Raw genomic sequence first — 15,923 nt, forward strand, 5'->3', positions numbered from 1 at the left:
CTCTCACACACACACACACACACACACACACACACACACACACACACACACATTTCTCTGTGAAATATAGTTTTGAGTCTTCCAATTAACAGGTCAGGCTGAGAGGCCCTGCCTGCCTAGGCACAACTGTAAGTCAGGACTAGTTCCTGACCTCTGGTGGCCTATGAGGGACTTGAGGCATTTCTTTGTCCACAGGTCCACAGTGGTACCTGTGTTGCCTCCTCCTTGCTCAGGACACTGGCTTTCACAGAGGCAGGAAGGTGGTCATTCTTGGGATGCCACATCTTCCCCTGATTCATCTGAACACAGGCGCTGACTCTGTGCTCAGATGCGAATGAAGTACAAAGTTCTGGACATGGGGTCTGGAACTTGGGGTTCGAACCTCACTTCTGCGCCCTCCTAACTTAATGTTGTGGACCTCAGTCAGTGACTAGCTTTATGTCTGTTTTCCTATTTGTAAAAGATACTCAATACACTACTTGCCTGCCGGTTGTTGGGGAGATAAATAATCGCAGGCATGTTGAAAGTCTGAAGCTGCAGGAGAATGAGACAAAAGAGAAAGCAGCACAAAACTGTTGGAAAGAATTCTCTTGGCACTGTGAGAGTTGCCTGAAATTATCTCTTTTAATTTTTATAATCCTTTTTATTTTTCAAAATATGTTTAATTTCATTTGTACAGCTTGCCTTGATCTTTGCTCTCATAATACCTAAGGGTCCTTTGGTCTTCAAGGGATGTATAAATACAACTCTAAAGATATATCCTCGAAAGGAACTGAGAATACCAGGAACCGTTCTCTAGTGCCTGGCCCATCTGGTTTTGAAATAAATTCTATTTTAAGGGTAAAGAAGGCAGTGCATGCGTCTCGGAATTGCCAGAACCGAAAGCCTGTTGGTAATCCCCGTATTTTATAGAAGAAACTGAAGGCTAGAGAAGTTACATGAAGTTAGTTCCCCAAGGTCCCACAAGTCAGGGCAGCAGGACCATGAAGCCTGGCCGGCTCTTTTCATTCTCAGTCCGGTGTTCTTCATCTTATAAAGAATTTTATGTGCCGTAGCAGCCTGTGTTCTCAGATCAAGGGAGGTGGAGAATACTCACCTAAGCGGGGTTTCCTTCGGCTGTTGTTGGCTGGCACACTGACCCACTGCCTCTTCCTGGCACTGTTTCCACCAGGGTTCTAAGGGAGCTCAGGAGACCATGTCCCCAGAGGACTCTTGCTTGATTCTGTCTTTCTCCAGCAGTTCTTCAGGGATGCTAATAATGTACTGTATCTCTATATTAAGGTGCCCTCTCTTTCTATGTAGTGGGGAAGGGCCTCTCACTCAGTAGTCCAGGGTGGCCTTGAACTTGAGACCCTTCTTCCTTCCTTCTGAATGCTGGGATTACAAACATGTACCACCACACCAGGAAAGGCTGTCTCTTCTCCTCCCTACCCCCGTTTATTGAAAATAGATTTTTTTTTCTTTCTTCACATAAAATAGCCTGATGACAGTTCCCCCTCCCTCTACTCCTCCAAGTTCCTCTCACCTAGTCTCCTGTCCCCGTCCATCCCCTTTCTGTCTCTCACTAGAAAATGGGCATCTTAGGGGTAATAGTATAAAATATAATACAGCAATGAAAGATAAAACAAAAACTAACACATTGGAATGGGACAAAACAAACAGAAGGACAAGAGTCCAAGAAAAGCACTGGGAACTATTGTGTTTTATAAAAAAGAAGAGGAAGGGAAGGAAGGATATGCCTGGTGGTGTGGTTTGGTGTGTGGGGGGAATGGGTGACTCTGTAGGCCCGTGCTGAGGCATCCCCCCACCCCCCCCACCCCATACCAGCCTATCTAGGTAACTGTTGGGCAGAGCCTAGAGAAAATGCTAACACTCTATACCTAACCTCTGGGATTCTATGGATTGTAGCTTGGCTATCATTGACTTAACAGTTCATATCCATATATAATTGAATACATGCCATATTTGTCTTTCTGAGTCTGGGTTACCTGACTGAGGCTCTTTTTTTTTTTTTTTTTTTTTTTTTTTGGATCTTTTTTTTTTTTTTGTAGTTCAATTAATTTACCTATGAGTTTCTCATATATATGATTGGTCCTTTCTCTCCTTCTGGTCCTACCCTAGTGGCTTTATTCACACAGGGACAACCCAGAAACTGGGGATGGAATGTCATTAACGTTTTGCAGGTTGAGACTTGCATGTATCTATTTCCGGAACTGTCACTGATGTGTTTATAAAAAGATAAAGAGAGAGGGGATATGTTCTATGGGGGTGTGGTGCGGTATAGGGGAAGGTATAGTATAGAATAATAGAACAGAGTTTATTTAGGGCATTGATGGGAGTTGAGGTGAGAGAGAGAGAGAGAGAGAGAGAGAGAGAGAGAGAGAGAGAGAGAGAGAGAGAGAAAGGAAGGAAGGAAGGAAGAAGGACGAGGAGGAGGAGGAGGAGGAGGAGGAGGAGAGGCTGGCCATGAGCAGGTGGAGAGGGGGAAGGGGAAAGAGGAGAGAAGGGACCGAGGGGTTAAGAGGATAAGAGGAAGAGGAGCAAGAAAAGAGAGGGAGGAGGGGGGCAAACAGCCCCTTTTATGGTGAGTCAGGCACACCTGGCTGTTGCCAGTTAACTGTGGGGCAGCGTCAAGAAGGAATGCCAATATGGACAATAAAGAGGTGACGCAGGACTCCGTGTAGTCTTCTGAGTTCTGACACTCCAGGTTTGTGTTTAGCTAGAGCAGGTATGATCCATGACCAGGAAGTCTTTGTTGAAGTGTGGTTTGGCCCGATTTTGACCCATCTTGTCTCCGCTCCAGTCTATTTTGCAAGGTGGCCCGAGAAGCTGTCAGAATTGTGGGAACTCTCTCTGAGGGAGAGAAGCCCCTCCTCTTGCTGGTCTGGGACTTCAGCCTTTTTGTCTCCAGGCATGAGCTTGCTGGAAGCTCCAGTTCCCTGGGGACCATTGCTTCATTCAATAGCTTGAGGGATAAAGGGAAGGGAACACGGGACTCTTTAGAATGTCTTCATTTCTGCCAAGATGTTACGCCATAACCAAGACAGTGGCCAGAACAGCTTGCAAAAACACTCCTCATCCAACCTGAGGCATTGACATGTCAAAGAACAAGATTACAGTTCCAGTTAAAGGTCCTAGATCTCACTGTTTTAGATTCTAAAACCAGGCAACACAGTAATTCTCCGAGACACGGTATGTTTTCCAATGAACCTGGTGGCTGAGGTTGATATTATAGACAGGGAGAAGCCCACACACTAGCAGATTGGATCCTCCCTGTGCACGAAGGTGAGGAGAGAACAATAGAAAGGTAGCCAGGTGTAGTAGTACACGCTTATGACGTCAAAACTAGGGAGGGTGAGGCAGGAGGATCTGGAGTTCAAGATCATCGTGGGGCTGCATCGTGCAGTCCTGTCTAAACAGAAAAGAAGAACTGATAGCATGAGCTCCTTCACCTTTCCTGCTTATGAATTAAGGTGTAGGTAAAAAAATGAAACTGGCCATTTGGGATGAATTCAGTTGCTGTTTCTCCTGGTTCTGGGGAAGGTCCGATACAAAGCTTAATTTCAGCACTGTAGAATGGAGCGTTAGTATGTGTGACTGTTTTCTGATGTTTAATCCTGTGTGTTGGGGGTCTTGTGCAGCAACTAAAATCCATCCCAGTGCTCCCTGGAACCTTTGGTGAGCAGTCGCTTCCTACTTACTAACGTCATATCCTTGTTTGGCAGAGTCAGAGCCTTTTTGACAGCTCCCACAGCCCCGCCGCAGACCCAGTGCAAACAAACACATGTGCCCCTTCTTTACCTGGCAAAATCCAAATTAGTAATTTGCTTATATTGTTTCCTTCCCTGCAGAAAGTGGCAAAAGCAGTCAGTATCATTAAAGAGAAAGGCAGGAAGACCTACTGGTCCATTCCTATGTATTTGGCTTGAAAGTACATCACCAAAGTGCAACCAACATACCAACTTGTCAACTTTAATTTCCCATCCCATCTACCATTTGGGTCCAAGAAAGAAAAGGGAAGTTAACATCACAGCTGGAGGGGGCTGGGAGATGTCTCCTCTCCGACAGGAAGGGTGTCTAGAGCAGCTCCATCCTGTTTGTGAGCCGCCAGTCCTCCGCCTTCCCAGGACTTCCTTGTCTGTTAACTTGTTTTCCTTCTAGATGTCTCTTCCCATCCACTGACACTGCCTTGTCTTCTGTTTCAGCTCTGGGGCATAATCAAACAAGGCTTCAAGTGCAAAGGTAAAATACCTGGGATGCGATGGAGATTTTGGGTAGGAGTCAAATCAGTCCGATTAAACCATAAATAGTCTTGGCCTCATTGAGAACTTTGGTCTCTTGGGACAATAGAAGCTGAAGAGTTAATCTGTGTCCTCCACAATGGCGTCCTAGATTCATCCCTGAAATTCAGTAGGGGGCCCGGCAAGGCTGGCAGCTGTTTCCACTCTGGAAGCTGAGTCAGACACACGGTTCACACTCATTTGTGCCAATTTGGGTTCTTTTTAGACTGTGGAGCTAACTGTCACAAACAGTGCAAAGACCTCTTGGTTCTGGCCTGCAGGAGACTTGCCAGGGCACCCTCCTTGAGCAGCAATCCCGGGTCACTGCCTGGAAGCCCAGCCTTGCCCCCAGGTAATGCTCTCTGTGTTCTTCACAACCCCTCCCACCTGACTCTGCAGTGTATTTTTAAGCACCTCTCCATACCTGTCCTTGATTTGTGTTCTGCATCTACTTAGGGTCTGAATCATACAAACACAAGGGCACTCACTTCTGTAGATTACTCTGGATGCTAAACCCTTCATTCTGTTGCTTTTTTGATCTCATTCACATGCAGTTCACCTCCTGCTAGTTTAGTTCTAGCCCTAGTCTGGTCTTCTGGAACCTTGCATATCAGATTCCTGGTGTCTAACAGTGAATGTTTGCTCCTGGACAGACCAATGTCAAAAAAATAACCACTCTTTTTTTCTCTTCTAGTGCAGGATGAGGTATTTGAGTTTCCTGGGGTCACGGCTGGACACCGAGACCTGGACAGCAGAGCCATTACCCTGGTTACTGGATCTTCCCGGAAGATCTCTGTGAGGCTGCAGAGAGCAACCACTAGTCAAGCCACCCAGACGGAACCTGTGTGGTCAGAGGCTCTCTGGGGAGACTCAGGGTCCCATACCTTCCCCAAAATGAAATCCAAGTGCCATGACAAAGCAGCAAAGGACAAAGGCTTTGCCAAGTGGGAAAATGAGAAGCCCACGGCACAAGCTGGTATGGATGTTGTAGATCGAGGCACTGCATTTGAACCTGACCAGGATGATGGGCAAGATGAAGCCAAACAGGGTGGTGAGGTCAGTGCTGTGAATCCATGACTACCCTCAGGAGGAGGAGGAGGAGGAGGAGGAGGAGGAGGGTGCTGATTTGGGCGTGTAGCTCTGGAAAATAGCCTCATGACTTTAAAAGCACTGTGATCAGAAATCAAGATGTATTCCTTTTAGAGTTACTACTGGCTAGTTATATGAACCAGGAAAGATGATTTCTTGCGCCGCACCCCCCCCCCACCTGTTTCACCATGCATAAAACCCAAATAGAATTCTGAAATGTAACGAGGTCATGTCTGTATTGCAGTGATACACAAGGGACCTGTAACTGTTGCATGTATTTACATAGCAGTGCAGTGCAGGGTTGCTTCATTGCCCAAGACAGAGCCGGGGCTCAAACCCAGGGAGAACTTGTAGAGAGGAGAATTAGATTCTTACCTGTGCTAAAAACAGACTCTTGATAGTATCAAAGAAAAAAGAGGGGCGGCAATCCAATATGTGAAGGCTGCAAGGGTGTATAAAGTGGGCTCTGTCCCCCAAGAATCACACTCAGTTCACCCAAAGTAAACTGGCATGCACATGCAATGTTAGACTATGCTAAAATTATGAATTGATTCAAGACGGAGGAGACAATTAGTCAACAGCCCGTGGTGTATTGAAAATAGATTTGGGGACATCAAATAATTCCTAAAATAAAGCAATTATTGAAAAGTCAAATTCACACTATATGAATATACAGTGTACATATATATGCACATGTCTATATGCAATTTTCATGCAAAATTTCTTAGTGCCCTTATATATGTTATAGCATGAATTCCTGAGATGGGAACATTTTAACATGGGACATTTGAGAGAGGGACTAATATTTTGTGCAGCACCTCATTTACTGTACAGGAGCTCTGCATGAGAGTAAAATTTTCATGTGCTGAGTGGGCAATCTTTTTTTATTATTCATCTGTATGTATGAGTTGACTCAGGTATGTGTGTATGAATATGAATATGTGTGCCAGTCCACATGTATCTGCATGCATGTGCTAAGGACAAAAATGGGTGTTGGATGGCCTCCATCCTCCCTCCCTCCCTCCCTCCCTCCCTCCCTCCCTTCCTCCCTCTCTCTCTCTCTCCCCCTTTCCCCCCTCCAATTTCTTTCTTTAATTCAGGGGTCTCTCTCCAAATTTGGACTGACGTCTTTCCTCTGCTAGGCTGGAAGCTAGTTAGCTCCAGCAGTTGAATCCTCTTGGCTCTTGCACCACCGTCTCAAGGTTGCAGTTCCAGAGGTGCCCAGGCCATCTCGACTAGACAGCTAGCTTGTTACACGGGTGCTAAAATCCATGATTGTGCAGCAAGCACTTTGAAACACTGACCCATCTCTCTGGTCCCTGCTTTTGTTTTGAAGTTTATTTTTTTTGAGATGGAGTCCCACGATGTTGCCCTGGGCTAGCCTCCAACTCCTGGACTCAAGGGATCCTCCTCTGGCCTCCCATCGCGGATGACAGGCTCAGATCACACCTGGCTGGCTCTCTATGATCTTTTAACTCTCTTCTAAATATGGAAGCTCTGAAGTGCTCGTCTTTTGAGGTCTTCTCTTATATTCTTTTGGGAAATGGTATTTTAGTTACGCTCTCCTTTTGTTCATTGAGACCCAACTCTGCAGCAGGTTCTGCTTTCTATTGCAGGATGGCTGAGGTCAAGCTTGGGAAACCAAAGGCAATCAAGTCGGCTATGAGGAGGAGAGAGAAGAGACGCTCTGAAAGGCACCGTCTCTCTAAGAAGCGGTCTAGAAAAGAGACTTGGATATGCTCACGGCCTCCAGTCATCCTGGGATCCCCATGACTGGACTACAGGATAGAGAATTTACCGTGACTCTGAACTATTTATTTCCTGTACTCTGCCCCTGCTGAGGTGCCATGAAAACTAGTTAAGTAACCAGCAGCTTCTCACATCTCTCTGAAGCCACCTGTAGCCAGGGGAATGAAAGCTTTGGTGCACGTGCGGGATTTTCTCTAAAATCAAAACTTAGCTCTTTTGGACAATATTATTTTTGTAAAGTGTGTGCGTGTGTATAGGGGTGTCTCATAAGAAGTGGAGTTTGAGCTCCTTTTGTGTGCCTTTTAGATGGGACCAGGACTTGAAGTTTTACTGAGGGGCAAAGACATTCTTTAGACCCTGGAAGGCAGTGAACCCTCTGCTGCTGACTAGCTGTAAGGAGTGTCCTACCACACAGAGGTTGTGCTTGTAATGCCATGTATGTATATCACCTAGATCTTAATCAATCCCAGATCACTAAGGAGAATCATGTCCCCAAAGCTCCCCTAATACTCATGCTAGATATGGTAGAAAACAAAATAAAAAAAAATATATACCTGACCACCTAATTGGGTTCCCCACTCTTTCTGAAGATTTCCAAAATAGAATGTTAATTAAGAAATCAAATCAAGTTCTGAGGGATAAAATTTAGTAGAAAGACCCACCAAATGGCTAGCTTAAAGAAAAAACAACCAGTTTGGAAAGCTGAAAGTAAGCCTAAGATTTTTATTTTAGATAATTTCTGGATGCAAAAGGTTACTTAATTCCTTCCTAATAAATTCTCATCCACAGTTAAAAAATATTCACAAAAAGAAAAATAAACTTCAACTATGGATTGATATTCCACGAACACCTTTAAAATATTAATAATTTAAATGTCTTTGAGTGTGTATCTTTTGAAATAGATTCATGATGCTCAGAAATAGAGACGCCAGGCTGATGTTCCAATACCTATAATCTCTGCACTTGGGGCGTGAGATAGGAGGACCCCAAGTCTGAGGTCAACCTGGGCAACTTAGCAAGAATCTGTCTAAGAAAAAAATGAAGGGGCTGGAGAGATGGCTCAGCGGTTAAGAGCACTGGCTGCTCTTCTAGAGGTCCTGAGTTCAATTCCTAGCAACCACATGGCGGCTCACAACCATCTGTAAAGGGATCTGTTGCCCTCTTCTAGTGTGTCTGAAGATAGCTACAGTGCACTCATACATATAAGTCTTTAAAAAGTAATAATACAAATAAAAATTGAGGTGATTGAGTCTGTCATTGGGGGGGGCCATCTCATATCAAATAACCAGTTAGGAAATATTCCACAGAGGTACCAGGTCTACATTTGAGGGCTAACATGTGTGTATCCCATGTAAAACTGACTATGGTCTTATTTGTGAAAGTCACTTCCATATAGCTCAACTGCTAATTCTATGCTTGTCCTTAGAAATGGAGAGCATGAGGTCATAACTGCTAAGTGGTTCCAGTGTCTTAAGACAACCTTGGTAGAGGTAACACAATGTGCCCCAAAGGTTCTGGAATGGGGCATGATTCAGATTGGGGGTACTGAACAATAAGTGATGTCTCTAATTGAAGCATCTGTGATTAACTAGGTGAGAACTCACTTAAGGGTCGAGCACCTCGGGGCAGTGCTTTTGGATCTATGTATATAGACTGTTACTATTCATAAATACAGCAGAGTACATGTTAACGGATTCAAAACAGAAACTGGCAAGTCACGTGCAGGCAAAACCTCTAAAAACACCCAGAAAGAAACGTTAGGGAATGTTGGAGTTTTTGTATTTCTTTTCAAAGGAGTTATCTCACCTGCCATCTGGTTTATATATTTATTAGTTTTCATATATAGAAGGAATTTTGTATCTTTGGTCTTCCTGTGATAAGGAAAACAAAAATGTACCTTCAATGAAAAATAAACTCAAACAAAAAGAAATACAACGTGTATTGTATGTATGTAGATAGCAGGTGTATGCCTGTGGATCACATGCATGTGCAAACACAACTGTTACTAGTCTGCTGAAGATACATTTTAGTTCATAATGAAGCTGACTTACAATCTTGATCATACCACTAACATGGTGACTTTAATGATTTCAATTCATCAATTTTCCAAAGTTAATAAAATACACAAGCCCACAACAAAACAAATCAGAATGATTTTTTTTCTTCCTCGTAACCTCTTTTGTAGTACATAGCCACCTGGATTTTCTTTTCTTTTCTTTTTTTTTTAAAAGAAAAGTCTTATGTGTATGGATGTTTTGCCTGTGTAAGTGTGCCACATGCAATGCAGTGCTGTGGAAGGCTAGATGAGGGCACTGGATCTCCTGGAACTGGAGTTACAGACAGACTGTTAGCTGCCATATAGGTGCTGGGAATTGAACCTGGGTCTTCTGGAAGAACAACCAGTCAATGCTCTTAACCCCGAGTCATCTTTCCAGCCTCACTTGTATCTTCTTGGAAGAGGGGGGGTCATTCTACGTGTAGCCTGGGAGACAGGGCCTGACTCTGTAGTGAAGGATGGTTGATAACTTTGATAACTTTCTAGGTAACCCAGGCTGGCTCCACATTTGAGAGTACTGCACCATACCCTGCCACTATCACCTTTACAGGGAAGGGCGAAGCCTAAGTCTTCATGGTGAGGTAGGTAGGGCAGGGTGTAGCAGCTACTTCCCATGATCCTTCACTGATCTGCTTAAAGCAGAGCAGACGCAATTGGAACCTTTTGTGGAAGGTCTGCCTCCTCAGCAATGTCCCAGATTCCCACAGTAACAGGCTTTGGATGGTCTAAGAGTTTTGCTGTTGGAAAACAATGAAGGCCGACTCCTGTGGGTAGATGCTCCAAACTGTTAAATCGTGGCAGAGAATCACAGTAGATTGTCAAAAGGAATGACAGCAAGATTCTGGATGGATCAAGATAAATTTCACTAAGCTGTATTTCTAAAGGATACCTTTGGAATACAACTTACACTGAATTTATGCCCCATTTCCCCTTTCTGTAGTGATGGTCATATCAAGTACACCTAGAGGAGCCTCCATTTCTTCATGTAAAAAAAAAAAAAAACAAAACAAAACATTTCATCCACTGGCAGTGGTGGCGCATGCCTTAAATCCCAGCACTCAGGAGGCAAAAGCAAGCAGAGCTGTGCGGTTGAGGCCAGCTTGGTCTACAGAGAAACTTCTAGGTCAGCAGGGACTACAGAGATACCTTGTCTTGAAAACCAAAAACCAACCAACCAAAAAAACCAACAACCAAACAAACAAAAACCCCAAACCACAAAAAAGACATTTTATCACTTTCAAGTACTTCATAAAACTACTATTTAATTAAAATCTTTATCCGAAGTTACTTTAAAAAAGAAATATAAATGAAAATGATGCCTAAAAGAGTTTTTCTTCTGGGCACTGTCATATGAAGGTGAATTCCATTTCTTTGTCTCCCCCCCCCCTTCTAACACTGTCTATTCTTTCCAGTTTAAATTAGGTGGTCAAGCCTGGGGGTGTTGGCACACGCCTTTAATCCTAGCACTTTGGAGGCAGAGGCAGGCGGATTTCTGAGTTCGAGGCCAGCCTGGTCTACAAAGTGAGTTCCAGGACAGCCAGGGCTACACAGAGAAACCCTGTTTCGAAAAAAACAAAAGCAAAAACAAAAACAAAACAAAACAAAAATTAGGTGGTCAAGGATCTGATGGGTAAAATGTAAATTAGGAGGAAAATATATATTGGACACATGCAAATAACCCAAAGCATAAACATGTTTAAAAGGATAAGAGAATTTAACCGTGAGGTAGGAACACTGACAACTGGGTCGGGTTCTAGAATCCTAGGAGCCTAAACACAGGAGAGTGCTTCATTTCAAGACTGCTTCATTCCTGACTGCACGAACCAGACAAAGCTGGGCGAAACTAGGGGGCACTTGGAGACCTCACATGAAAACAGTTCCTGCATCTTGTCCTCTAGTGTCTTAGTGGCAGCCACACTGGAATGGTGCCCTCTGAGAATGTGTCAGAGTTCCTCTGGAGGAACACGGGGACATCATCACTTGGGCATTTTGAAGAGCAACTGGCCTGAACACTTCAAAAATAAAACGTAACAAAATTAGTGGGGAAAAAAAGGAAGGGGGACTGCAGTTCTGACCAAATACTATACCCAAATGCAACATAAGGGACCACGGTTATATTCTGGGTCAAACACATAAATCAGGTTTTCTACCGTAACTAGTAAAATTTACATGTGCACTGTTATAGCATGAAAGAGTGAATCCTAATCTACTTCAGTATGATAATGACTTTACAGTTATGTGGGAGACTACTTTTAGGAGATTCCTATAGACTACTAGACTACTTAGGGAAGAAGTATCAACATCCATTGGCAAGTTGTTACTTTCCCATACTTAAGACTACTATGTAGCTGGGTATGCCTGGCTGCAAAGTTCTTTTAGATGGTCTTTATGTTAAAAACAAACAAACAACATTTCTACTGGACATATGATAAAGCAATATGGCAAGATTTTAAACTGTTGACTCCACATAAAGCATTTAAAAACTTTCCTGTACATCTCTAGCTCAAAACAGTTTCAGGGAAGAGACACATTTATCTTTACTATAAATCAGTTTTAAAGTTGCAATGAGTGCAAATCAAAAAATGGAGGGATTTTCAATCATAAGCCCAGGGGAGAAGATGGCCACAGTCAGGTATTGATCAGAGGGTCGTGCAGGAGGGTGTGGATGGAAGTTTCTGTGGTAGACATGGATTCAAGTGGCTGTGTCATTTAATAAACCAACAAACAGGACAGACAATATTAATCCCCCTCCCTTGTACTTTGGATAAAAACTCAAAATCAAAATAACACGGGAACCCAGGGCATCCTAGAAATCATGCTGTTGGCTGGGGAAACTTCTGGCATCTCACTCTAAAACAAAAGGCTATGGAGTATAGAAAAATTGCTCTTCAGATTTCTCCATGAAGTTAAGCAGCTTTAATAGATTCCTGACGACATCACTAATAAACGCTTATTGCTACTTCAATGTGCTAAGTTTTAGGTTTTTTTGTTTGTTTGTTTTTTGTTTGCTACACTGCAGACAATGAATACACTTTCCTACAAGGCAAACATACCACAACCTTTGGAATTATACTATTCATCAGAGCAGCATGTATCTCTGGCAGATATTTATGACACCAGTACCCTAAACCACAGTAAATAGAAGTCGAACACAGGAATCTGTAACACAGGAGATTTATTTTCACTTTAGTTTGTTATATCACCAACCAACAGGTACACAACAATAAGGCACTAGATCCATACCATCCGATGCAGTAGATATTAGTGCTGGAGCCGGCAGCTGAACTCACAGCCCTGACCAATACGCCATATTTCAGCTTCGTAGTTCAGATAATTATAAAACAGAAACAAACGTCCTTAAGATTCTAGAAATACTTAAGGGTCTTTACAACATGACAATAAGGAGTCTTCCACTCTGCAATTTATTTCCTTCCTTGTTTTTGAAATGCTTCTTACAAAGCTGCTTAAAGTTCAGCAACTTTATTGTGGAAAAAAACAAAACAAAACAAAACAAAACACCCCTCTAGAACCCCAATGCATTCCAGGCCAAATGGTGCAGAGAGAGAGAGAGAGAGAGAGAGAGAGAGAGAGAGAGAGAGAGAGAGAGAGAGAGAGAGAAAGAAGATGGTTACAGGGAGGCCTGGCTGCCTGGAGAGACCCTTGCCTTTCACAGATATGATCTGAGCCAACTGTTAATGGCTAAGATTTGCTGAGTTATAAGGATGTTCTTTAAGTTACAATGTATTTACGCGTCAGGCTAGGGTACAGTATACTGAGGAAGGAGGCTGCTCTGGGCTGCCTATCACCCACGTACAGTGGACAGGCTTAGGCCAAGCTTAGCATTCTTAATACATAGTAATAACTGTATTTCCCACTAAACCAAGCCTTGCATGCCAGGTTTCCTGGTCTTCCTCCTATCCTGACTCTTCGTGTCCCAGAAACCATGATTCCTCAAGATTATATATCTGATCCACTACCTTTTCCCTCCAGTCTAATGGGATTCGGTAGTGACTCATAATTCTGAGTAAGTACCCTGATGCACATTTCTTGGATCTTTGTTCCAGCCAATCCCAAACTTTTATTTCTAAGCATTTTCTTGAGTTTTTCAAATGAAGCACACCCCAGGATCTTACTTTTTCTTTTTATTACAATAATTTTGAGACAGCAGAGGGAGACCTGCCCCACCCCCGGCCACTCAGCAGGTGTTAAACACATCATTAAGATACTGTTAAAAAATATGGCAATATCACTATTATCAATGGTATGATTATTAATGCACACATTCCTTCTGGTAAATATTTTCCTGGATCTAAACAGACATTGGGAGAATGGGAAAATTTAACTGTTTTGTTGGCAGCTGTTGGATTCTTCTTCACTGTCCTGAATTCCTTGAACAAAATAATGGTCACTTAAACAACTAGCCAGCCCATCCTTTGTCAGAGCTGGCTGTTTTGAATTCAGCACAGATGCTTTGAGGAAACTACAGGGCAATTACTGCAGCTTTCTCCGGCTTCTGAAGGTGATGAATGTTTCAAATAGTTCGTACCAGACTTTTTCCTATCACACACCTTGGATGGCCCTGCAACCATCTTCACGGGGGTCAGCTTCCTGGTAGCCTGTGACTAGGGCACAGGCAACCACGCCATGAATAGTACAAACAAGAACTTTTATTTATTCGAGTTTGCTGGGATGGGTACAAACACTCTTTAAGTGGCCATGTGAAAAAGGTTCTCAGCTTACTCGGCTACGCAGGCACAATCCTGTGCCCCTTCTCCCAGTGCAGCAGGGTCACTCAACAAAAGGCTTCCTATATGATCACTGCTTTTAGTGGGACAATCTGAGTTGCCCTCAGGAAGAAAGCAGAACAGCCAGCAGCACATCCAGGCACGGAAACAGCTTGACAGCCTCAAGGGCAGAGGCAAGGCTCAGCCTGCCAGGTGACTGGTGGCAGCAGAGACAGCAGTAAGGATGGCAAAAATATCGAGTTTCTAGCCGAGGCTGAAGGGCAGAAGGTCGTGAAGGGTCAGAGAAACAACAAGCCCTAGTTACCAGAAGAGTTCTAGAGAGCTGTTCTAGGCCAAGGGTCTCTGTCACCCCAGGCCTGGGAGCTGCTCTTCCAGGGGGAGGCATCCTGATAACAAGCCTTCACCCAGAGTGGGCAAGGCCAGCTGTTGCCAAGGGCTACACCAACACGGAACCCTCGAGGCATCACCTGCTCCTGTTCCCATCTGCCTGGTGCAGGTGTTCACTGCAGCCTTCCTCATTAAACGGGAGACACACAGAAGCATTTGGCCAGGCAACACAAGTAGCTACATTGAGTCATCTTTTTCTTAATTTATAACCTTTGCACATTGCGCAAATCTGTACCATTTCTATTACACATGTACACAGATGTAGTTCTTGGACCACATCTCAGTGTTTCTGCTTTATAGGCCTTCTCCCCTTAAACCTAGTCCCTACTCTAGTCCATGAACTAGATGAATTACGCAGGTTCCAAATTGATACACACTCATTTTTATTGCTGTGTCACTGAACAACAAGAGGAGTATTTCTAACTATAATCATGCTGAGGAGGAACAAAATAATAAGATGAGGGAAAAGTCTTACAGAGCCCTGTATGTGGCGATGAGCATAGCCTGAATCTATTTTTCTACCTAGGTAAACTCAAAGATACTTTTACAAGGCCTGAGGACATGGTGCATGCCTGTAATTGTAGCACCTGAGAATTAGATGGAGGAGGGTCAGTGTAAGGTCACTCTGGATTAAAAAACTAAGTTCCTCACTAGCCCAGGCTCAGGAGACCTTGTATTTAAAAAAAAAAAAAAAAAGCAAACAAAACCCTCTAATTAGATACCATAGGTGAAGGTGGTGGGTGATTATATCCACTTAAAATCTACTGTTAAAAGGACATCAACAGAGTTGAGGAAGAACCCATACAACAGAAATAACGATGTGACATGCTTGGGGGAAAAGGTGATTTGGCCAGTGGAAATCAGTTCCAAGCATGTAGAAGTGGTTCCAGTTCTGTCAGCCAGTTTGTGTTTGGTACAGCTGGACGTCAGCCAGACTGGTTCTACATATTAAAGGTGCAGGTCCCACCCATGGCAGGGCTCAAGAGTTCTTAGCACAGACTCCTGGTTCCAGCTCCTGATCTTGTATAGACCTACCTGGCTTGTTCCACAGATGGCTTAGTGGTTCATGTGAAAAAAATCTTGATTCTCAAAAGAAATCCCCATATGCCTTACCCCAGGTAAATCACTACTGACCACAAGGTTAAGAGAGTCTACAAGGTCAGCCGAGGTATGGTGGGTGGCATTTGTCTATAGAGCCACGTGTTTGGGAGGCTGAAGTGAGTCCAAGAGTTTGAGACCAGTTTGAACATATTGTGATTCCAAGCACAAAGAAAACAAATGAAAACAGAATATGCCATAATTTAAGGGAACACTCTGAAAAACCCAACAATGCTAATGTGGTAATGTTGGTGTTAGGATATCTTATCTAGAGAATTTATGGTCAGGGGGAGAAACTAAATTCTTTTATGGCTTCTCAATGTGGTGAACAATGTCTAGTTTAAATCCTAAACAAGGATGAAAACTTTAAGGCCATCGTGGAGAAATCTACCATTTATCCTCAGAAGATCATACTTGAGAAAACCACCTCCTAAGAATAAATCAAAATTCTACCTGTCAAGAGTAAGTCTAACAGGAATACTGTGGAGTCCTGGGCTATGGAAACAAAGCAAGTATCTA

The 15,923-nt window shown here is 43.5% G+C and overlaps 1 protein-coding gene across 2 annotated transcripts in view; it reads left to right on the forward strand.

Moving 5' to 3' along the window:
- The window catches only part of Rasgrp3 (RAS guanyl releasing protein 3), a 92,799-nt gene extending 84,621 nt beyond the window's left edge, over positions 1-8,178 (forward strand). For both annotated transcript variants that reach the window (XM_021217702.2, XM_029531475.1), the window contains exons 14-17: positions 4,206-4,242; positions 4,507-4,632; positions 4,975-5,336; positions 6,986-8,178. In XM_021217702.2, coding sequence (XP_021073361.1) covers positions 4,206-4,242; positions 4,507-4,632; positions 4,975-5,336; positions 6,986-6,994 — 534 coding nt within the window. In that variant the 3' untranslated portion in view covers positions 6,995-8,178. The remainder of the gene's footprint in view (positions 1-4,205; positions 4,243-4,506; positions 4,633-4,974; positions 5,337-6,985) is intronic.
- Positions 8,179-15,923: the final 7,745 nt, after the last annotated feature.

Source organism: Mus pahari, chromosome 18, assembly GCF_900095145.1.
Source record: "Mus pahari chromosome 18, PAHARI_EIJ_v1.1, whole genome shotgun sequence".
In the NCBI taxonomy this organism is placed as follows: Eukaryota; Metazoa; Chordata; class Mammalia; order Rodentia; family Muridae; genus Mus; species Mus pahari.